Source organism: Plectropomus leopardus, chromosome 1, assembly GCF_026936395.1.
Source record: "Plectropomus leopardus strain MGB_pleo_1.0 chromosome 1, ASM2693639v1, whole genome shotgun sequence".
Classification (NCBI taxonomy): Eukaryota; Metazoa; Chordata; class Actinopteri; order Perciformes; family Serranidae; genus Plectropomus; species Plectropomus leopardus.
The window spans coordinates 27791754-27817300 of NC_142176.1; the positions used below are offsets into that span (position 1 = coordinate 27791754).

The 25547-nt window shown below is 39.5% G+C and overlaps 1 protein-coding gene across 3 annotated transcripts in view; it reads right to left on the reverse strand.

Annotated features, from left to right (window-relative positions):
* Positions 1-25547, reverse strand: part of ush2a (Usher syndrome 2A (autosomal recessive, mild)) — a 242465-nt gene that overhangs the window by 132526 nt on the left and 84392 nt on the right. For all 3 annotated transcript variants that reach the window (XR_015776845.1, XM_042488321.2, XM_088079180.1), the window contains exons 30-42: positions 22493-22623; positions 18037-18163; positions 17359-17460; positions 16665-16853; positions 15708-15838; positions 14352-14631; positions 13696-13920; positions 12840-12920; positions 10534-10722; positions 7957-8097; positions 6774-6849; positions 6260-6345; positions 5030-5189 (exon numbers count right to left, since the gene is read on the reverse strand). Coding sequence is in view for 2 of the 3 variants with exons in the window: in XM_042488321.2 (XP_042344255.2) it covers positions 5030-5189; positions 6260-6345; positions 6774-6849; positions 7957-8097; positions 10534-10722; positions 12840-12920; positions 13696-13920; positions 14352-14631; positions 15708-15838; positions 16665-16853; positions 17359-17460; positions 18037-18163; positions 22493-22623 (1918 nt within the window). In the remaining variant the exon portion in view is untranslated. The remainder of the gene's footprint in view (positions 1-5029; positions 5190-6259; positions 6346-6773; positions 6850-7956; positions 8098-10533; positions 10723-12839; positions 12921-13695; positions 13921-14351; positions 14632-15707; positions 15839-16664; positions 16854-17358; positions 17461-18036; positions 18164-22492; positions 22624-25547) is intronic.

The window sequence follows — 25547 nt, forward strand, 5'->3', positions numbered from 1 at the left end:
ATGTTATCTAGTGCTGTACTTTATTCAGATTTCAGGGACCAGCACAATACTTCAATATCCCATTTTCTAAGACACCTTAACTGCATTTAAGAGGGAAGAATTTTACTTTTTATTCCACTATATTTATCATATACCTGGATTGTTAAGTAAATTTACAGATTAAAATAAGGCTGAAGATAAATTTTATTTTTAATAACAAAATTACTTTGAATAGACTACATCTGCATATTTATCCTACAAGAAAAAGTTTCCTGTTTAACCACAGCCTGATATGTTACGCCTTTCTACCACAGAATTCTATTGTTAATAAAAAACTAGCAAAAAACCCATAAAAGAACAACAGCACTACTGACATGCTTATTCACTGTGATGTACAAGGCCAGTGTAATTAAAACATTGTATTGTAAATTGTAAAACCTATTGTGGCTTATATAACAATAGCAATACAGACATTTATACACTTTGAATTTATTTATACATTACTTTATAATTCAAAAGAACTGTCATCTTATTAGGTATGGACTGCTTCTGTTAAAAATGATCCAACATTAAAGATGTTGCCAGGACTGCTGAAATTTCATTGGTTGCACAAATCAGCTGACTGTTATGCAGTACTTTGGTGAGTTTTTTTATTATGTCTACGATTGTGTGCAAATACTGACGGTTAAAATTAGAATCAAATTAAGCTGTGAGAGAGACGGAGCCTAAATTGAAGTATCTGTGAGCTGCTTTTGTCCAATGACTGCACCAGATTGCTCTGTTTGTGTATCTATGTGTGGGATTTTATCATTGTGCTTCTGTCTGCAGGTAGATGTAACAAAATGCAGCGAGCTAAGGATTCTTAGACATGACTCACAAGCTCATATACTGTACATAGTTTCTTTTGTCAGATAGACGTGTCTCCTTTTCTATATTTAGAACAGGAAGGTCATCCCCAACAGAGAGAGAGAGAGAGAGGAGAGGGGGGAGGGCCAGAGACAGGCTTTATAAATAGAAACATGTCGACTATCCATTACAAAATTTGAAAAAGAGGGCAAGATGGACCTAATCTTGGATCTTTGTGTCTATCAATCAGATCTACATTTTTTGTTCGCTTCATTAATACTAAACTCTGATTTTTTTAATGTGTTGTTATAAAGGATTGTCAGCAATTAGAGGTAAATTCTAATCACTCTAAGAGAGAAGGGTTGTTTGTTTCATTTCATCTTAACTTTGTACAGTACAGTGCTTCAGTGATACTGTATGAGTATGAAAATCACTGGATTTAGTAGTAGTGAAGCATGTGTTTAGTAGATGATGGGTTTTGATGCACTTTTCACATCATACAAAATTCAAAGCATTTGATAATTTCCTACAATTTTGGGAGATAAAACAACAAGTAAATCCATCAAAAATAAAGGAGCATTAAAACATTTTTTTTTAAATTCAATTGTTAAAAATCCCAGAGAGTAACCTAGCCCTCCTGGTATGGTAGCAGAGGGAGGCCATTTTAAAAAGTGATGGATTCCTTTCTTGGTTCCTCCCATTAAAAGCCAGTTTTTGAATGACTGATGAGTGTGTGTTAGCACACAATTAGCCACAGTGGCTAATCTATCACATTTATTATAAGAATTATGTGCTGTCAATTGGCAGTGTGATGTATGTCCACTTTTGAAAAACTAAATCAAAGGGGAGTTGTAATAATCTGTATCATAATTCACTGCGGTAATGGTTTTCCAAAACCATTGGTTTTAAAAGTGTGTTATGAAATTAGTGTAAAACAGACGGGTGCTTTCTCAGCACGTTCAATGGAAAACCATGTGCTTGTGCTGCAATAGGTTGAAATTTTGCGTCACAATCTATGAAGTTTCAACCTGTCTCCTGCACCTTCCCTCCCTCTCACCCTTCTGTTCTCTACATTGCAAACTCAAAAACATATTTGTGCTATCATTACTAACAATATAAATATTAAAGATGGAAAAAAAATAATAAAGTAAGTTAGTAAGATGAAATTTACCTCTGTGTTCAACATGTAATGTGACCCATTAGGTTTTTCGGTGTATTTGTGACCATACACATTTCTGACAGTGTGGATATTTTTGCAACTGTGTCTGCTTTTGTGTGTATGAATGTGTTTGTGTCAGGCAGTGTTAGGTGAGGTCAGGGAATAAATCTGCTGATATTGTTATGTTCGCATCCTGCAGCCTACCGCAACCTTTCTCACAGTTTCTCACCCTAACTCTCTCTCTCCCTCTCTCTCTCTCTCTCTCTCACACACACACACACACACAATCTCACTTTCCTTTAACACATTTCTTTTATTTCCCTCCGTTCTTTCCATTAAAACTCACAATTTATCTTCCTTCCTTCTCTCTCTCATCCATTTTCTCTTTCCTCACATTTTTGCACAGCTGTTCACTCTCTCTGTCTTCCTCAGCTTTTCTCACAGACACAATAGAGAGGTATTGACCAAGTATGATCTCTCAACCTCTGCCTATTACCAATGTGCTAACAAGGCAATATGTAGCCTTCCCACACCTGGTGAATATATAGCTGAAACACAGTTTAAAGGCTAAGGCTATGATACATATCCCTACTCTGCAGACAGCAGTGCTCTCATGGATGACACATTACACCTTGTAATTTGTTGGTTTACGGACTACCATAGAAACCATGTATGAAAGAAGTGGACATGTTTGTGGGCTACCATTTGGCATTGTGGCCATAGCCACTGCACATGGGGGAAAGTTAGCCCTCAAGGCTTCCTGGCAGAAATCCTTCTAACAACATGAGATTAACATTATAAAAGGGTCTATTTTAACCCAAACCACAATTTTTTTTGTTATTTTACTTAACCTAACCAAATAGTTTAGTTGAATTTACGTCACCAAACTGTGACTAAGAACAGGAAATAATATCGATAAATAAATAAATAAAGTAAAAAATAATGAGAACACAAACCCCAGTCTCCTGGGTGAAAGTCCTGCGTTTGATCCATTCATCCATCACTATCTACCTCGACTTCATGCTCTCTATATAACTAACCCTGTCATTTGACTTCCTAAAGCCTTTACTTAAGGCTTTCTGGCAGTTTTCTGGAAGAAAGTACTTTCAGCAAACCTCCACCCATCAACATCTCTTTCTTGTTTTTTTGTGGAGCCAGAAGTGACCATATTTGAATGAGAGGTTGGAGCTGGGGAGGGGCGAGAGGTGGATCTGATTGAGAACCCTAGTCACTGTAATATCGACTTACAAATCACAAGGTAGCCATGCCCTAGAGTATACCTTATTTTATAATTTGAAAGTAGTGATTGAGACCACAAACTTATTAGGAAAGTGTATACTGAGGTAATATATTGAGTGAGATGTAGGGTAATATTCTCACAGACTTACACATTATATACAATTGGACGTCTTATTGGAGTCGCCTCCCAGTTGGCCATTACAAAGAATGCATGCTTAAGGCACTTGCACACTGACCTCAATTTTCAGACCTGGAGGCTACATCCACTTCTTTTATACTGTCTATGTTTAACACAGATAAAGAAATAAGCTTGTTTACTCTGCATGGCATAACAGGCCTCAATCATGTAACATTTGATGTAGAAAATTATTTTAATTAGTGCATATGTGAAAATTATGACATTATGTGAAAAAAAACATGTCAATACTTCCAAAATCCAGGGTAATAGGAAAATGTACATTTGATAAGAACCAATGGCAAACTAATATACATGAATCTTAATATGTTTAATGGCTCTGTAGAAACACAACAGACTCCATTCCTTTTACACATTCAAGTTAATCATCAATTCTGATGTAAGGTAAATAAGAGGAAGTCAGTGCACATTTTGTTAATCAGACATCAGCTATTATCAAATTTTCTCTATTCATATTATCCTGAAAAGGTTTAAGAGAAGGAAAAGTATTCATGAATTGGGCCCAACAGTTCAATGCCTGTCTGCCACTGAACGGCCCCTGCAGTACATTCAGATATACTTGTGTGTATATGTAGATGTGCACTGATCAAAGCATTACTGAGATCATCACATCTTATCCACACACACTGGCCATTACCCCCTTAGACACTGTGGGCCTTCATATTACTCACTCACCCTCAGCCCATTGTTTAAGTGTGTGTGGATATGCCTGTGTGTGTGTGTGTGTGTGTGTAATGCAGTGGCTCTGTGCCCTCCTGTGGTGAGTCCCACTGTAAGGACACTAATGGCTTTCACGCAGATTGACTCTTACATTCTAACACAAAAACCAGCAACATTTGCACATGGGCTGGATGGGAAAAGTGCAGAGATCTATCTTCATATGTCCCCTCCCTCTAAAGGTGAAAGGTCAAGTGCAGGAGAATATTCTGCATGGTAAACACAACTGTGGAAAGGTCACTGGCTCTGTCTCACCCTGTCTCTCTGTCTTTGTATTTTACACAGACACAAAATGTGAAGTAAAAATACAAAAAAAAACTATATTCCTTGAATAACATTTAATCTCATCTTGTCCTTTTCAGTGATGATGACACAGTGAACACTCACTTGCTCTCTCTAATTTGTGCATAAATGCTTTGTAGAAAATCAGCACTGATGCAAACAGACTGTATATGTACTGTACAAATGACACACGCATCAACTCGTGCACACACACCTTGTTTCACAAAATAAATAAATTGATCAAATGCATGTAGTGAACTGCTTTAAAAGGACCAATGAGTAAGATTTAGGGGGCTATATTGTCAGAAAGGAAAAAACTAAGAATGGGAACAAAAACTAAGGCAACAGATGCCCACCGACGGCCTGACATTGACTGACAGCCGTGAACGGCTGGGCGTGACAGGGCCCTTACATATATATTGAGAAAAAAAACAAAAAAAACACTCAACATGTCATGCTGCTTCATAAGTCCTGCTATGTGTGCTCTGCTTCTCTACTGACTTAGCATGGCCTGACACTAATGTGCACTGATGAAAGGTCTCTGAGAGTTTGTGTATTTATGTACGCGCAACACATGTTAACATGGTATGTGTGCGTGTGTGTGCACTTACTCGACCAGAATAGTCCGTGAGTCAAGCGGGGTAAGAGTCGGTGCGTGTAGAGGCCCCGGAGGAAGCTGAGAGGTCAGCATAATAACTTGTGAACTGTTGGTGCAGCCCACTGATGTGCATGCACTCAGCACCAAAACATGGGTGGAATACACACCAAGACCTGAAATATACATGCATGCGGTAAGTAACATAAAGGTATAAAAATGGGTACAAGCACAATAATGGCTCTGCACACTCTATGGCTCAAAACTCTTGAGTTAAACTGTAAAGCTAAGTTTCTCTCTAAAATGTTACTGTGAGAATATTTAACCCCCAACCCCTGATTATTGTCCTTTTTGACTGAATCATTCCTCTGTGTGCCCCCTTCTCTCCTTTTAACTTTGTTTCTTGATCGTTGTTTCTCTTTCAGCGTCTCCCTTTGCCTCAAAACTATTTTCCATCTGTCTCACTGTGGCAATCTCACTCTCTGTAACACGATCTATTCTCGCACATACTGTATAATTACAACGTCCATAATCCTTTCAATCACTGTGAACATCAGACACTCGGCATTATTAACCCAGCATGGATGACATGTGCTCTTGTGCATTCATTAACATACACATACAGACCACTGTTGGGCAGTGTGACGTTTTGTTAACTATGTGTATATGATAGTGTGTGTAATATCAAAACAGGTGAAAATCTATTCTGCTCACATAAAATGCCATATAGTATGACTCCCCTATATTTGTGAGTCTCTGTGTTCATCCCTGCATACTGTATGTCTGGATATGTTCAATTTAGAGTGTGTGTGTGTGTGTGTGTGTGTGTGTGTGTGGATCACAGTGTGTACATATCTATTCACATCCCGGTGCAGCACTCTAGTCTCAGTGGTGTGACATGTTTTATACCTTCTTAAAGTCTATTTAATGACAGCTTTCAAAGCAAATTGTGTGTGTGTGCATGTGCACTAATGTTTAATGTTCTTTGTTTCTCTGCCACTTCATTATCACATGTGTGTGCGTGTGTTTAGCGCTCTTTTTCAAAGTACTATTCCCTTGGTAAGGACTGAGATGCTCTTTCCTCTTTCAAATGCTAATCCCCTCACTCCATTTTGCTTTTCTTTACTCTTCCCTTCTCTTTACACCGAGGCCTCATCCTTCCACAGTCACATCTACGCTGCGATACACACACTTACACAGACACAGACAGACACACACACAAAAACATAAACTCTCACTCTCTTACCAGTGATGTTGTGTTGTCTGCCTTTCCCCCTGTAGACCATTTGGTTGTTGTGATAGAGGAGGAACTCTGTAATGTCTCCATTGGGCCTATCATTGGAACAAAAAAAAGTTAAAAGTGAAAAGAAGTTGAGTTAAATGAGGGTAATATTATTATGTTATATTTAACTTATACTGTTTTGATGTTAAGCTCCCAGTTGTGTTCAATTAGGGCATCTTTGTTCAAGGTGAGAAAACATGTATGCCACATAAAAGGAAATGCATCTTCCATTATAACACAAAATTATTTGTTTTATGTATGATTCAATTTACTTAAATACATTTCTTCACTTTACTGCTGTCTTTTGCATTTCCTTGAAGTAATGGTATGACAGAAATATGGCTGTATGACAGAAGGTCAGGTGTGTACTTGCTTATATATTGACTTAAAACTTGCACATCAACAATGTAACACTGATCAACAAAGTTAAGTGGCTGCGATGTGAGAAGGGTAGGGGAGACTGTGTATTGTGTGTAACCTTGCTGGAGGTTCCCAGGTGATAAAGAGGGCTGAGGGTGATGAGACTGCAGCTGGAGGAGAGACAGCATCTGGAGCTGAAGTTGTGGGAAAATCAAAATACTTGTTTGTAAGGAGAAGGTTACCACAAGTACACTAGTTGGTACAAGCAAATAAAAGCAAGTGATACATCATTTTATACTTCCATATAAAAAAAGTCGTGGCCTAATAAAAATGCAAAAATGCAACACATACTATGAACATTAACATATGACTATATTAAAGGAATATATCATAAACTAAACAATTAAATAAACTATGATGAGTTACAGCTTTAAACAGGTTAACATTCTTTAACATCAAATGGTACAGATTGGTAAATTTCACATGATGTCCCGATGAACCATTGACATTACACCGTACTATGTTTCAGAACACAGAGACTGAAACAGATAATTTTATGATTTTATGTTCCTTGATCTAGTGAAGACGGTAAAAAAATGTGCCCAAGCTCACAGAGAAGTGAGTAAAATCGTGACTTCATGAGGTTTTGCGGATTTGAAAAATAGACTTTGGCAAAACAGAGTTATAAATAAGTTCTTTCTCCAGTCTTCCTAACATGGTTCAGTGTCTTAACTCTGCGCTCAGTGAGAATCAATACAGTAATCTGTTTTTTTCCCTTTTACTTCAGATTGATTTTTGCTGTCTCTGCACTGACCCCTGCCGTCACATTATCTCCCCAACAAGGCCAGTTAGTCCAACACAGATTAATGTAGCGACTAACATGAAGAAAAATCTTTCTTTTCTTCTTCCACTTCTTCTTTCCTTATACATGTAATCTTCCCCCATGACCTCCCAGATAAGAGAAATGTTACTCTTTACAATCTGCCTTTCACTCAGTTGTACTGCGTTTCATTCTCTTATCATTTCATGTCTTGCCCTCTCTAGCCATTTACTTTTTCTTCTCCCTTCTCTGCTTCTGTTTATCCTCTTTTGATTTGTTCCTCTGTCTTGCCCCTTTTCTTGAGAGCTAAAAATCACTGAGGAGACCAGATGAGAGTGTCTGAGTGTGTTTAGAAGTGTGTCTGTGTGTGTCCAGACACAGAAACTGTCATAAATGAATGGTTCTGGTAGGGGATAGAAAAAGAAAAGTTTTATTCATGGGTGAATGGATGCACGTCTGTGTTTGTGCTTTGCAGCCTTACCTTCCTCTGGGGTTGTGAGGCTTGTCCTAAAATCATTATCATCACCACTGATGTTATGAAGACTCTCGGTGCAGCCAACAGGAGTACAGGCACTTACAGTGACAATGTATCGAGTGGATGGAGTGAGACCCGGCAGCACACCTGCAGTGGAGGAAGACATGAACATGTCAGACACAGAGTGAGGTGCAGAAAACAGACAAAAAAACCCCAAAACTGTAATTCAAGAAGACACTAAAGCCTCATAATAACTTTGGCTGGACTTCTGAATGCATTTTTACATATTGGCATGTAAGTACCGTTTTAAAACAAACTTTAAAAATGTGAACCTATCCATCTTTCAGGGTTTTTTGCCTTTATTAGATATAGGGCTGCTTAAGTGTAAAAGGGGGAGAGAGAGGAGATGACATGCAACAAAGGGCCGCAGTTTGGAGTTGAACCAACAGCCTCGAGACATGGGGCGCTCGCTGTACCAGGTGAGCTACTGGGTGCCCCCAACCTATCGTTTATCACACCTTTGTGCCAACCCCACCTTATCTGGCTAAAGGCCTATCACTATCTCCTCTATGTGTCTGTTAAAACCTGTTGTTACTAAAGTATACCAATCTTCTTCAGCAGTGCAATTTAAATGCTTTACTTGTTTCTCTGCATCACTGTTGCTAAGCAAACTTGCTGGGCTTGGCACACAAGGAGAGTCTATTCTAATTGTAAAGCTTCAGTTGTCTCTCTCTGATGTTTTTTGTCCTAGCCGTCTGCCCTCTCCACTTCCTTCCATATTTCGTAAGTCACTCTTTTACATCCCCTCTCTTCTCTTCCACCCCCTCCAACCCTACCCACCCTCTGTGTCCAGCCATCCTGTGCTTGTGTCTCTTCTTTCTCTCTTTGTAACCCATGTCTTTTAATTCAATTAGGGGCCGGGGCCCCACTCCGCTGCCATTACACCCTCATTTGCTTTCTGTGTTTTTTAGCCGTTGGTGTAATTCTGCAGTCAGGTGTCGAGGCCATCATAAATTAACAAGAAGCCTTATCACGGTGGACTTAATGTCTGGCAAAGAGAGAGGGAGGGAACGGGGAGCACAGAGTGAGACACCAAGAAAGACGGAGACAGAGAGCTCATCTTCATATTTGCCTGGAGACATGGCAGAGTGGATGGGAGGAGGGACGAATAGCAGCAGCGGACGCAGACATCATCATCATCATAAAAGATGAAGTGAGGAAAGATCGAAAAGTGAGCAACAGAGAGAGAAAGAGAGAGAGAGAGAGAGAGAGAAGGAGCGATGCCAGGGTATGACATCATTGGGGTAGTCCTGAGTGTCTTGTTCCAAATGGAGACAGTCCCCTAAAGCTGGGGACTTGCCAAGGAGACATTAACAGGGTTGCCTGGGACATTGTATGTGTATGTATGTGCGTTTGTATGAAAGAATGAAGGTAAGTGAGTGGAAAAAGACAGCGTGAATGTGTTTTCCACACGAGACAGACTGTCCTTACAGGTCTAACTAAAAGGTGGAAGGAAACCAGCTACAATAAGTTAACAGGACAACAGCTGCAAGTTAAATTACACTTTTAATAGATTATCCATGTTTCACATGGTGCTTCTTGTGGTGTTTGTCAGTGATGGTAGCCCGGCTCTCACAAAGTAAAAGAAATTTTTTTGTTTATTCAGTTTGTTGGGACCCTCCTACATGTCAGTGAAAGTAGGTATCTCAACAAAATGTTCTTTGATCAGCCAAAACATTAATACCATTGACAGGTGAAGTGAATATTGTTGATCATCTTGTAAATGTTCTTCTCCGATACCTTGTGTGCTGGCATTAATGCGGATGCCACTTGACATGCTCCACCCATCCAAACACTGTTGCAGAATGAGTACATCCACTCATCGCAATGCCATTAACCCTAACCCGATGGCATTGGTCCCCCCAGCAGGACACAGCGGCATGCTGCACCACAAAAACTGCTCAGGAACAGCCCGAGAAACATGACAAAGAGCTCAAGGTGTCAGCTTTGCCTCCAGATTCTGCAGATACCAGATAATCTGCATTCATGGGACATGTAAATATCCCACTTCAAAACCCACATAACAGGACTCAATGGATCCAACGCCTTGGTGCCAGACACAACAGGACACCTCTAAAGGTCCTGTTTCTATGACCCAACAGGTCAAAGCCCTCTCCGATCCAAGAAGGCCCAATCATGGATTGGGAGTACCAGCACTTCCAACGGATGCTCAATCTGGGGAATTTGGAGGCCAGGTTGATGCCTTGAGTTCCTTGTCATGTTCTTTCTCTAAGTGTGGTATGGTGAATTGTCCTGCTGGCCAGACCAGCGCCATCAGTTGGTGTACTTGGTCTGCAATTGTGTTTGGGTGGATGGTGCTTGTCAAGTGGCATCCACATGAATGCCAGGACACAGTGTTTCTTATATACATATATTTATTAGAAGAACATTGCATTGTAACAAGATGATCAATGTCATGCAATTCACCTATCAATGGTTTTAATATTTTGGATGATCGGTGTATGCATCTTAGATATGTACTGCATGTCTATTTTAGATCTCAAAGGTTTGTGTGTGCTTTACCTGTGAAATTTCCATTAGCCAGGTATATGGCTTTGATAGGTGGTTCTTCTGGCTGATCTCTGTTGTAGGCTTTCAACTCGTATCGATCAATCAACCCTCTGACTTCCCCAGGGGGCGGCGCCCAGCTCACCTTGGCACTGAAGCCATTCAAGCTCTGCACCGTGGTAGGAGGTGGGACAGACCAAGGTGCTACAGAGAGAGAGAGAGAGAGAGAGAGCAGAGAGCAGATTAAATAAATACATAAAACCACCACATACAACAATTAACTGAGCAATACATAACAAAGCAAGTCAGAGACTCAGAGACAAAAGAAGCAAAGAAAGAAAAATACATAAAAGAATTTAAGTCTGACAGAACAAATGTCAAAAGAAAGACATACCAAATAAAAGCAAAAAGAGAAAACAACCAAAACAACAGGTCGCGAGCACATGAGGTTAAAGAAAAAGCATCTCCCTTCTCTCTGTGTTTTAACAGGTCCAGTAAATCATACCTCACCATTAGCATAAATAGTATTTATGAGAGTAGTAACTTTTTCAGCACTGATTTAATGCAGCCAGCCATTCATTCTGGGCTATATTTCACAGCAATCAGCCTCCCTCCCTCTCTGTAACACTCCCCTTCTTTCTCTCGCTGACACCCTGAGTAGTTCAGGATGGTCCGGCTCCTTTCCTCCCCTCTCTCTATGCCTCTATCTGCCTCACAACCACTTTCATTTTCAGTTCTCATCCATCCTTCCATCTTTTTGCATCTGTCCCAGTTTCAACTTACAAATAAAATAAATGCCATGCTTACGTGTTCCATCTATCTTTCATATCCTTTATCTCACTCATTCCAGTCTGCTGTGCATTTTGCTCAGGAATGTACAATATATTAAGTCATAAAATACTGCATCACTGAGGAGGTGCTTCATGCTCTGTCTCCTGCAACCTTTTTGTTTTTCCTGTCAGTCATTAACTTTCTTTTTCTTGAAAACTTTCTCAACTTCCACATGCACTTCAAATATTCTTGTATCTTACCATTTTTATAAATCCTTTTCTTCCCCCCTTCATTCCCCACTCAACTGCATCTTTCCTCACCTTCTTCCTCCCTGTTTTTCACTCTTCCTACATCCTCTCTCCTCCCACCTTTCTTCCATCTTCCTCTATTTCCCTCACTTCTTAATGTTTTTTAGCACTTCCTCACTCGCTCTCCTTCATTTCTCTCTATGGTCATAGTATGGTATACTGAGACCTACCAGTGTATCGTTCGCTACTAACGAGCAGCTTTATATTACTCAAGGGACCACACAGGCCATTGCGGGTTAACAGCCTTTTACTGGGATGCCCTTTATAGAGGCTTTATCAATCTCTCATACCATCAGGCACATGCAATATCACTGGCTTTGGATAAGTCTCACATATTGTACAACATAGTCATGGTTTTACATCCAAAATCAACAAAAGAAAAAAGACAGAATGCATTTGAGTGAGAGATTTTTCAGTTGCAGTAAGTCAGGGCAAAATCTTACTTTTCTTTTACCCCTTTCCCACCAACATTTGCACATGCACATGGGTTTTGCAAACACAGATAAACAAAGTTAATTATAGGCATTCTCTTTGCCTGTGAACAAGGCGCTGCAGCAGACGAGTCTGCCTCTCTGTTAGCTTGTGCGTGTGTGTGTGCGTGTGGGTTGTTTTGTTGGTGTGTCTGCAGAATGTCACAGACAGGCAGGAGAACAGGTAAACAGTAGACAGCAGTAGGAACAGAGGTCTGTGGAAACTTTCCAGCGTTTTTTCCCATTTTATATCTTTTACGTATTCAGTCTCTCTCAGTGCAGACTAACTTGGAATAATGTTTTTGTGATGCTTAGGAGGAGACGGAGGGTAATTAGTGACCGCACGTCATTGCATCTCGCCAGTTATGGAGCTGAAATTAGCGCATTCACCTGGGTGTTGTGTTCCCATCAATGCCAATCGGAGACTGAGGCGATAAATACCTGTGACTACTGCAGTCACTTGACCTGGGTGCGAATGCTGATTGTAAGCATTTCCATTAAATTAAAAAGCCATATGTTAGCAGATGTTAACGTTTTTTTTTTTGGTGCAGTATGAATGTCTTTGTAAATAACATGTTCATTCCAAGACAGATTACACAGCACATTAAAAGAACATGTAAAGCGGAACACACACACAAACAGTATGCAGGAGGCTTTAGAATACCTGAAGGCCTTATCGTTCTCTCATACTATTAGCTTGTATCAGAAAGAAACAGTGATATAATAAGATGCATGCCAGAAATGCATGCCAGAAAGATGAGAGACATTTTACCTTTGCTTCGGCTGCGTCCTCTCTGCCAAGGTCCGGCTGCCCAGCCTCCTGCAGCCAAGGCCACAAACCTGTACAAATACTCTTAAAAAGTGTGTTTGTGTTTGCACATAAGAGAAAGGGTTTGGGATGGTCATGGGACAGAAAAGGAATAGAATTCTTACTTTAAGAGAAAATGCAATGTATAAGAGAAAATGAAAAATACGCAAAAAAAAGCATCACATGTTCTCTGTATCCCCTAATATCAACATTGTGATTTTGTCAGATTTATCTAGGCAAAAATTAATAAACAATATCCTATTCAATGCCCCTGTGCATAAGAGCCCTCTGAATCTGAACAACTGACTGATGGGTAGAGACTGTAATTGTGTTGAAATCAAGATATTTTGGATGTAAAATGGTCTACACGGAATCTCCCTATCATATTATTATACTTCAGTATCACCAAATACAAATTTGCTTCAAGTGGCTTTACAATTTGTACAGCATGAAGTTCTCTTTGTCCTCAGACCCCCCCATTTGGATAGGGAAAATCTTTCCAAAAAACCTGTTTAGATAATCATTATTATTATTATTATTATTATTATTATTCATATTTCAGTGTCCTTTAGTAATAAGCTTAATTGCTGATTGCAAATTGACTTGGGTGCTCCTTTGATTATATGCATTTTTTTAATTGACTGTTGCAACAGAGACTGGAGTATCAACGCATTTTTTTTTATATTATTTGTTTAAGGAAGGTCTATAACTGAAACACTATTACTTTAAAAAAGTTAGTGTTGAGTTCTACACTTTTTTTCCAGGTGAGTGCTGTCTCTGTTTCAGTGTAGTGATGTGAATGTGTACCGTGTGTCATTACCAGTGAAAGGTTGTAGGCTATAATCTGTGGCTTGTGTCTTCCTCCCGCTATACACCAACACTGAATCATTTCCTCTGCAGTTGTACCGGCTTTCACTGGTGGGACAGCCGTCTAAGTAGACTCTGACAGAGTGTCGGGAGGCAGCAGACAGGTTAACACTTTGACTGACGGGAGGGTTTGTTTCATCACTTCGTATGGTAAGACCCTTTATACAACCTCCTAGGCCTGTGAAAGAGGAGAGGAGAAGAGAAAAGAAAGAAGAAGGAGCAGAAAAGGAGGAGAGAAAAAAACAGGAGAAACACGAAGAGAATTTAAAAGGAGTAAATCTCTGAAAACTCTGTGAAATGCCTGTCTCCATAATTATTTAAAAAAGTACTATCATCACTCACTTTTATATTTGCAAGATGGGCTGAAAATATGAAACTGCAAGCAAACACCCTTATAATTACAATGACTTCTAGTTGGTACATTTAATGCTGTCTTGGCCAGATAGAGCAGTTGGTCAAGCAGATACGACCTGCATGTACCTGCTCTCTCACTTTTTTAATTCCATAGAAGAAAACCACAAAAACAAGAATCACAACAAAGTGAAAAAATCCTCTTGGACAGACGCCTGCTATTTAGATAATGTAACAGTACTGATACTATCTTCTCACCGTGTCTGTGACTTCGGCTGACCAGAGCAGGATGCATGAGCTCCATGGGCACGCCCCCCAGGTATAATGGTGAATTAACTCTAAGGCTCACTGCTCCTCCCACTCCTCTCATCTCCTCTGCCCAGTCATCGACTGCAGCAGAAATGAGTGAGCCACGTTTTGCCAACGAAAGCAGTTTCCAGTCTCCATCGCAGTAGCTAAGCCCCACCCACATGCTCAGTTCAGTCACGTGACCATCAGAGGCAAGAATGAAGGACAGGAGACCGCCTTCCAGCTCCACCTAAAAATAAATACCAATAAACAAAAAATTTGAAATTAATGTCTGGGCTGGACCTCACCTGAGAATCAGCTGTTGCTGTTGTTTAAGTCAGCGCCAAGTCTAAGCGCCAATGTATACCCAACTACGCAGCAGTAGCTAACACTTAATCAGCGGCTGACACCACTTTCAAATTGACACTAAAATGGTGTGTTAAATTTGTTAATAACTGCTGGGTAATCTTCACTGTGTGATGTTACCTAACCATGTCACTGTGTGTGCAAGGGCGAGCCCTCACCAACTGTCTCCTGTGCCGAGACAGCTCACACTCCCGCAGCAAAAGTGTCATGATTAACACAGAGGGCAGATCAAGGAGGGGCTGAGCGAATCAATACCCTGCTTGCAGCTTTACAATAAAATAAGAATTTACTTATTTTAATATATAGAAATCTCATATTTGGAAATCCTCCTAACTGAGCTCCAACTATTTGCTGTTAATTTCTACTGAAGCTCTGGAGCCCCAAAATGGTTTTCTCGACAGCCCTACTTATGTTATGTATTTCTAAAGTGTGATATTCTGTCAGGTCTCTGTCCATGTGTTTGAGTCCACTTCCTGTTTAATTTGATATGTGTTCTCATTGTGTTTAGTGCAACTTTTACTTCCTGAGTTTTCTCTCCTTTTTTGATTGCTTCATGTGTTTCACCTGTGTTTTGTTTCACCCACCTGTTTGCAGTTAGTAATCAACCCTGTATTTAATGCCCGGTGTTTCCTTCATTCAGTTGCCAGATTGTCTTTGTCACCACAGTGAGTTCATGCTTTCCAGCCTTTCATTGTGTTTGCTTACCCAGTTCTTTGACTCTGCTTGGATTTTGGACTTTGTTACTTTTTGTGATTTCCCTGAATGTACTTTTTTGCCTTCCCCATCTGCCTACAAATGTATGACCCCTGTTTTCTTCAGTAAAGATTTTGATTTGATAAACTGTGATTGGTGTTCGGTGCTTTTCTCCGCATCTGAGTCCCAGTTTTGTACTAAAGCGTAACACTAAAGTTTTATTTGAATATTTTCAGAATTAATTTCAAATGCATCTGTGCTACTTACCAGCATGTAGTCTTCAGTTTCTGTACTGTATGAAAAGAGCATAAGTGCATTGAGCTGGTCTGTTCTGAAATCCACAGAAATGTCAAAGTCCTGTCCTCCACTGAATACATCTCTGTCCATCTCCAAATACCCTGAAACAAGGAGTAAATAATTACCACCGACATGCCATTCATTATGAGGCTGAAGCCTAAAGAAAGACCCTTCTTTCGCTATATTGGGAAACACTTAAATGCTCTGTACTCTTTTTTTCTGAACTAAACCTTAAGCCACATTTAGGATGTCTTTATGGTTAAATATTTTTTCACCTATTCAAAAGTGACAGACAAATAAAAGATTGGATGAGCAGGCCCTTTTATAAAGCAATAATGGAGGAAATGTACACTGATGAACCTGATCTTTCACACAGAGACCAATTAAGCTATCATCATCATATTTATCAACATGAAACAACAACCTCATTATCACCAAGATCAGCAGCAAGCATCTTATTAAGATATACAGTGTTGCCAGTGTATTAGGGACACTAAAAATCCATTCAAAGGTATATCTGAACACATCTCGCTAATGAAAATAAGAGACTCCATAAAGTCTGTCTCAGCAAACTAATGCCCTGTTGTTTATTTTTCATGTTTCTTTATCACAGTATGAAGTATTGCGTTACTATATATGCAATCATTTCACTGTTAAAGGGCATACATCTCTGTATCATCAGAATCAGTATCAGAATTGGGTTTTATTGCCAAGTACATTTACACATACAAGGAATTTGACATGGTGTTTTTGGTGCAAAACAATTAACATAAAGGAAGAATAAAAAATATGGTAACTTTAAATAGAATAAGATAAAAGATATAAGATAAAAATCTAGAAGCAAAATAAAAAATACCAAATGAAATGTAGTGAAGTGAAATAACAAAAAACATCCTAACCATTTATATTATCAACAAAAGATCCTACCATGACCCAGAAAATGGGCTCCATCCACAGTTTGAACAGGGCATCCCTCCCAGCTTTCATACACTGCCACCTTCTTTGTAGCTTTTGCCCAGTCAAGAGATTTCCATTCCTCTGAGGGGCTGTCAGTCATCTTAAAACTCACGTCTCTGAGGCAACCAGAGAAACCCTGTCGCACTAGCCGAGCATCACCTGGTGAGAGAATAAATAGCATAACTATAACTTGGAAATTTGTTCAGTCCATGCTTCAAAACAGTCTAACTATTAAGTTTAAACTCACAATTTTGAGTTTGAGATTGCCACTAAGTGGCAGTCTACGAGATACCAGGTATAAATGCTTGAACATGAGAATGATAGCAAATTTCCTGAAGACAGTTCAGGTTGTCTGGTTGTAATAAGACCAGACCTCAACCAGGGGACTTCAAAATCTTGATATTCCCTCCTACATTACAATTAAGGAGGACAGGATACTCTTATGTAGTCCAGGGCTGTAGCACTAACCTGTCTTATAGAAAAGAGTGCAAGGAATTTTGGCAACATACGATATCCTCCTTGGAGAATAAATAAAGTATATATAACTAAATAAAAAAGCCAAGCTGGTTCACACAACCACAGTGTATCAAATCTTTATAAAGGTTAGAATTATTAACAAGAACACATAATAATAATTTAAGAGACTGGGCTACGATGAACCTACCTGAATCCTCTCTTAGCAAAGTAAAGTCGTCAGGCAGCCCTCCAATGAACATCCCTGTGTTCTCACCAATAATGGTGCTGCCACTAGAAGCTGACGCACTTCCTGGTGGTGGTGGTCGAGGTAGGATAGTGGTGTTACACATAAATGTGACAGGGAAAAGCAAAAGTGTGGCGTTAAGGGAGGATAAGAGTAAATGTGGAATCAGAGCATTTAGTAAAAAAGGGATGAGAAAGAGGGAATGATATTATTTATAAGAGAGGAGGAAAAGGTGGAGTAAAGACAAACAGATGAAAGAGAGAGAAAGTGGTTAGACTCAGTGAGGGAAGGGTTTTGCTCATAGAGTTTCTGTCCAGATTTAACCATAAAAAAAGAAAATTAATTACACATTGAAGAACAACTGAGGAACCAAAATGTGTTTCTGTTTGTGTGAAGCAGTATTTTTCTAATCAGACACAGAATGGCTGGGATTGACCTGGCTAATACCTCCATGCGGAGCTGGGGGATTTACATACACGGAAACACAAATACACTTACGTACATACATACATACACATCATGCTCACACTATTCACATCAAAGAACAAGTGCACATCTTGGCATGTATAGACAAGCAAAAAATACACTTCTACACGCAGAGCAGATACACACAGTGGTCAGTATGAATATGAGAAGAGTTACCTCTGTATTGATTGTTTACAATGATTGTTCCCACGGCCCCTCGCCTTGTTGCTATGATGCTGTGCCATTGTCCATCATTGAAGTGGCGCCCTCCATCACCCTGTACTCTCACAGCCACTGCTGAGCCCTACACACACAAACAAATGAAGACACAAAGCCACAACAATTTGAACACATATACATTAATGATGTTGTGAAGACATCCTCTGACCATAAGGTCTTGCAACTATTAAAGAAATCACTTAAGTATATCTACGACCTCAGGCACAAAAGAGACGACTTTTCAAATAGCAGCACAATCAAACATGCGTAATTTGTCACATTTCAAAGGATTGCGTGTTTGCACCTCTGTTGCGCGAACAAGGTTAGACGTTAAGGATCGCTGACACACATTATACACACACCACCCTCAAAACGACACGAACATACACAAATAATCATCAAAGTGTTGTTACAGGGCTTTTTGCTACCTATTAAGTATGACATCATTGTTGTGATCAGCTTTTAGCAAGTGGGCAAAGAGTAATGTAGTAAAACAAGAGTAACGTGCACGTGCACACTCACTCAAAAACACACTGACAACATATATCCACACACAGATACACACACGGTGATGAAGATTTAATGATGAGATCAATAAATGTATGAATGCCAGAGTATATCAGCCTCTGACATCTTTACTGCCATTGCTAGACAGCTCTACTTAACAAGACAAGATGGGAGGAGTCTCCCTCTCCCTCTCTCTATCTCTCTCTCTCTCTCTCTCACACACACACACACACACACACAAACACACACCAGCTTTAATTTCTTGCCTAGGACAGTCACTACTAACGGAGGCAACTAGCACTCAGCTCTTACCAACTTTATCATACACACATGCATGCACACAAAGAAACACCAGTGACAGTGGTGTCATTTCTGTCATATTCACTTCAGGTGTGCAGCACTTGACTGAGGTGTGTGTCCGCTGTTGTGTAAGAGGGCCCAAATGCCCAATCTCTTTCATAAAGAGTATGTGATACTGGAAGCAGCTGAACAGACGCATCCACACACACATCAAATAAATAGCACTTATCCAAAGTGCCTGTGGCTTTCCCAGCTACACTTGGCAGTCCAATACAGAATGTGGGCAAATCTATGTGAGTGTGAGTGTGAGTGTGTGTGTGTGTGTGTGTGTGTGTGTGTGTGTGTGTGTGTTTTAGTGTGTGGAACTACACTACATACAAGTAAGAGATAGACAGAATGAACAAAAATGTGTGTGAGTGCAAGTGTGTGGCTGTGTTTGTTTGTGCAGTTTTGCAAATGAATGCAAACATTTATGGAGATCCTTCCCTACTTACCAATGTGGTCAACCCTGGCAAAGGCAGGTGACTGCCAGTCATTTCAAATTTAAGTTTAGAAACATATACATTAAAATGATTACATCAGAGGAAAGGTGCTGGAGTTCACGTATGCTAATTGCACATACTCATATTCTATTTATACTTCCTACTGTTTACATCTCCTCATTAGACAATTTTGCACATTCCTGCAAAAACTACCACTTCTGAAAATCTGCACAGGGCTTTCATTTAATATAAGATGAATTGCAAATATTGTTTAAGTATTTTCTTATATTTTTTCATAATTTATTCTATATGTTTCTCGATTTTTGCAAAACATTTTGACTAAATTAATTATATTTTTGATGATATTATGCACTAGTACACCAAAGCACATTCCTTGTATTTAAAAACCTACTGGACAATAAACCAGATGGATCTGGATTCTGGATCTATTTCTTTTGTTGTTGTTGGTGTTGTTGTTAGGTGAATAAGAGATGGAAGCGGTCAAAATAAAGCTTTGTGTGTGTTTTCATAAGTGGGCAAGGGATGAACAGGAATCCCTTTAATAATGGAATGATAGAGGTGTAGCCTCCTAAAGGGCAGTACCAGATTGTGGGTCTTACTAGAGTAAATGCACATTTAGGGGCACCATGAAGTGGATAGAGTCTAGTTACTATTTTTTTAAATAATTTGTAGTATATATGTTTAGCATCTGTTGTTGAAGATTACAATGTTGTCTTCCCCAAACGGTAGAGGACTGTAAATATACAGCTTTCTAGATTCCACTTAGAGCCACAAGTGTTATGGAGCTAAGAGATAACCAAGATGCATGGCTGGTAGAATAAAATACATTCTTTGTGTTTGCCACTTGACAGTGTGCATGCAAGTGTATTTAACAGATAGTGACAATTAACTAGCAAGTCAGTGATTAGAGGTACACGTTTATTGCAGCATTACAACCTGTGACAGATATTGTAGTTACCAGTAGCTACATACACCTCTGTAGTGAGACAGCCAGTGGTCCATAAGACATTACTCGCCTGCATCAATAGAGGGTGAACTTTTTGTGTGTGTGTGTGTGTGTGTGTGTGTGTGTGTGTGTGTTAAATAGTTTGTGACGGTAAGATACCTCCCATGCTTTGGTCCAACTCTTCTAATGTGTGATGGGAATTGTGCCTGAGTGTCAAATGTGCTTCAGTGTACTTTCTGTGTGTGTGTGTGAGTGTGTGTGTGTGTGTGTGTGTGTGTGTGTGTGTGTGTGTGTGTGTGTGTGTGTGTGTGTGTGGCAGCTCACGTGCACATATTTATGAGCATATCACTTTCCCATGTCATGCTAAATTACCCCCTCCCCCTCCCCCCTGCGCTGGTAATCCCATTAGGCTAGCTCAACAGGCTAATAGGGGGAAGTAATGGGCCCAGCTATATGTATCTAGGGGAACACTAATAAGCCGTGACACCACTCCCACTGTTAATTACCCCAAACTAGTCTAAACAAAGGAATCAACCCAGTTGGAGAAGACACATACGCTCCATCACACATCTAGCAGTACACATAACCACAGACACACACATTAACTCTGCAAGTCAACAAGGATCTATTCAGTGACATACACTCCTCTGCACACACAGACACATTCCATGGTTAAATTTTGATGAGGGCTTTTTGATGACGTGTATTGGATTGTGATGAGAAAGGAAAATCTAAGTGTGTATGTGTGTGTTTGTTTGAGTGTATAATTAGTTGGTGGCCTCATGGAAGAATGTGTAATCATCTCCCATCATCACTTTCATCATCTAAGTCGTTGACTCTTTAACCCCTCTACATGTGTCTGTATGGATGGATAAGGGAAGTAGGGCTGTGTATATATGTGTGTGTGTGTGTGTGTGTGTGTGTGTGTGCAAGGGTGCAAAGCTTAATTAGCTTGCAATTGGTATTCACGCGTGGTGACTGCAGGGAATGAGTTAATTGCAGTCCAATTCAAACGTTGACACACTTTCAAAGTTTTTTCCCCTCTCCCTGTCTCCCTGACAGAAACCAATGAGGGGCTACAGATCACATTTATTAGATGAGAGCAAGTGAGAGAAAATGAGAGAGAGACAGAGAGAGCAAGAGCAGGAGTAAGAGAGAGGTGGATCAGAATAAAAAAGAGAAAAAGACAGGTGAAGGTGAGCAAGTAAGTAAAATGAGAAGAATGAAATAATAAAGTACTGTATGAGACTAAAACAAATGAGGAAATATTGATTACAAAAAGATGAATGACGTGGTATAACAAAACTGGTCAGATTGCTACTAAGAAAAGCAGTAAACTTGAAAATAAATACATTTTGAGATATCCTGTCAGATGGAGTGCTGTAAACGTATGTACACTTGCTGCAAATTACAGGTGTTTTTGTTTAATGGAAGTCAAGCTGAAGATGCTTGCAAAAAAGTGGAAGCAGACAAAAGCTGCAAGTCCCTCAACAATACAATAAAAAGAGTAACACTCAAACTAAATTAAAATAATTGAAAAAAACAACATTTTTTTAAAAATACTAACTTTATTTATTGCTGACATCTTCCTGACCCACCTGTTTGCTTTGTTGCTACTTTGTAAAACGCGCAAAGCTTACACCCGATTCCAATCAGCCTGTTGATGGTATGTTGGCATGTCTTTTTTGAAAATACTGGGCTTTAAGTACCACAAGCATGTGCACATATAGTGCACATAACATTTGAGTAATTTACGTAATTCTTACATCTACATGCACTTGGTACAGCTGCCCACTCTCATGAATTGACCATACTGAGTTTTCACATGCTCTCTCACCATTTGTCCATTTCTGTATGTAGTGAAAAACAAATTTATAAGCAATAATACTGTGGTGTGAAAAGAGAACACTGTCAGCACACAGACAGACAAGACAGAGAACCAGAATGCAACAGCAGCACCGTATAATGCTGTGGTCAAGCCAGATGCAGCCGGTGGCACACTTATTTTCATTACTAATGTGTAGTTTATTTCTTTTACATGAATATTGGAATAAAACGTTTGTTCAATAACAAAGTTCTAATTCAGTTCTTCGGACTCAAATTCTTAACAAGTGCAAAGGAAACCCAATAAATAACTCACACCTAAACACTGACATACCTGTGGGTCAAACAGGAAGTAAGGCTGTCCATCTCTGAGCTGAATAGCCAGGAACTCTTCCTGATTTCCTGGAGAGAAGGCACAGAGCAGCAGGCCATCTGGGGACCGAGTTTTGAAAGTCAACGCAACGCCTGAAACATAGTAACAGCGAGAGAGGAAAAGATTTAATTTCAAGTAATTTGCTCTCATAAATTCATTTAACACAGGCTAAACAATTATTTCAATACAAATTTTATACTTAAAAGAGTATTTAAACATTTTGAACTCTGCTGGACCCAATGGCCTAACTCAAAAAGGGACCTTTAGCATCCCAGTCTAACATCTGGCAATATAGATGTCATACAGAACATAACATTAACCATCTTAGCTAAAAAGACGGACCACTTATGCATGAACAGGGTCTTTAATTTTCTGGTCGCTTTTAGTGTGTGAGAAAACAAGTCATACAAACTGCAGATAGAGATTTTTTACTCTTATCAACCCAAAGATGATATTTGTACGCTTCTTCCTTCTCCCTCTAAACTTTGTTCAAATCCATAAGAACTGAATGGCAAACCATAAAAACACTACATGCACAACACTAAGATACAGGGGGCAGAACTAGGGGTTTGCAAGCCCATTAAAAAAACAAAAAAACAAACAAAAAAACCCATCAGGCTCAGGTTGGACTCGTTTAACTTTTCTCCACGCAAGGCCTACTTCTCTCTTCAAATATTTAGGCCAGGTACACATGTAAAGTAACATATGTAATGTTAAACATAACCTAGTTCTGTATTAGTCAAAAGAGGCCAAATTATATTATTCCCCAAAACAATAAAGCTTATTGTGCAGAGCAGTGACTGACCAAAAAATTATATCTACTGTACCATTCCTACACAGCGTATGGTAACACACACTGTGAATCAAAGCTCAGCAATGTGGGAACCTTGTGGGTTTCCCTTTAACACACACACACACACACACACACACACACACACACACACACACACACACACACACACACACACACACACACACACACACACACACACACACACAATCACACAGAGCAGCACAGAATTCTTCCAGCGTGCTGTCTTGTCATGTTACTATGGATCAGAGATTGGATCTTAATCCACTACTAGATCCACACAGCGACAGAGAGCATGCGATTTTACGTGTGCATTTCCTCGGCTCTGTCCGTCTCTGAAGGGAACAGAAGTGTGGGAAGATCTGAGGAGTAGAATGTAGGGAGTCCAGGGTTCATCAGAAGCCGGTGTTTGCAAAATAATTAGTGTGTGAATTCACTTAACATGGAGAGAAGTCAAACAGTAACACGGCACGCTCAAGATGAATACAGATTATCCATTTCAGAGTGTAAGAATTTCACACCATTTGAAATAAAGTACCTTTTCAGTTGTGTCTAAGTGTAACTGGACCTACTGTTATGCTAACTGGGAAATCAAAGCAGAACTTAACGATTTGCACTTGTCCAGTCAGTCTTATTTATATCACCAACATGTCAAGTTTATCACAGGCTGCTGTATAGTATGTGCAACTCTTTGTATATGCTCAATAAAAAATTTCATTGAAAAAAGTTTCCAATTTTGAGGGGATCCTGCCAGCTCTTCTCAATATACAGCCTGCAGGTCTACCAGCAGTATCACAGTGAGTACTGGCAACAGTCCTAGCAGCAGTTACTTGGCTCAGAGGTCCATATTTTTTCCTTTTAAGGACTTCTTCATAAAAAGTGGTGATGGAGATGAGGATTGATCCTAACTTATACTATGGATGCAAATTTCAATGTATGCGCATCGTACACATCAGGATCTAAAGCCCCAGTCAGATATTGGGAGAGGTGGAGAATGAAATGTTTTTGGTGCTACTTAATCATTTCACTCCTCATTCAGATGGCATTTAACCATTGGGAAATTACAGGATATGGTTTCTAATAAGCATGAACATTTGTCCACAGGACAAAGCCAAAAGAGAAAGGCTGAAGCCTCTGCAAGGGAGCGTGGAGGGAGAGATGTGAGACACAGACACTGTGTAAGGTAAATTTGAGTCAAAAATTATACTCTCTCTCTAAGTCATAACTTATGTCAAATCACTATCTGAGATATCCATTGTGAATGGACATAAATCCACTTAGAAATCATAAAAAGAGAGCTTCAGAACTTCAGAATCTCAGTGTCAAAGTGATAGCTGGGTGAAAATCCCTGGGTACACTGCAACCAGAAGCTGCTAATAGCTAATTCTGCATACTTTTAACATAGCCACTTTACCAAAATGTAAACAAATATGTAGTCAAAAAAACATTCCTTCTGATGAGCAATTTCTCTCCTGATATCTTTGTTTTTTTTCTATTGTCATTGGTAACCAAATAGCCCTAAATATTGGTGTTAGCATGAACCTCTGAGTTTATTTTTGTTTAAATGCCTCTGGACATAATTGAATAGACCAACAACCGATCAGAGTAATGGAACATGTCACGTAGTGCTGAACCACAAACAAATGTGAATAGACTACAGCATGCAGAGATGAGCATTGATGGTGTAGCATTAATATGTGTTGCTGTTTTTGCCATCAGAAATCGAAAATAGTGCTTTAACGGAAAGTTCTACAACAGCCGCAACCATCTTGGTTGTTTTTGAAAATGCGTCAACAAGCACTCTGATTTACTAAAATAGGGTAATGCTCGCCTTAGAGTCCTTAGCGCAAGGTTGTGCTTGCCAAAAATGACGTCATCACATATATGTTGTAGACGGGATTAAAATTGCTGACCAACATAGGTGATGTTAAAATCACTCCAGCTCCCTTGCATAAATAAATCCAATCCAAATAGGCCTTAAGAATGATTCTTTTTACTTTTGCCTAATATCATCTTATACTAAGTTGTGGCTTATAAGGCATTACAGGTTTGCCATTCCCATCTCAGTCTAGGATACGCATGATTTAGAAGATAAACTGAGGATACTGTAAATGTGAAACAATGACATTGGGATGAATTGTCACATTTTCCTTGCAAAAATACGAGTGAAAAGCCCCTTAAATGTAGGCAGAATATAAAAGTGTC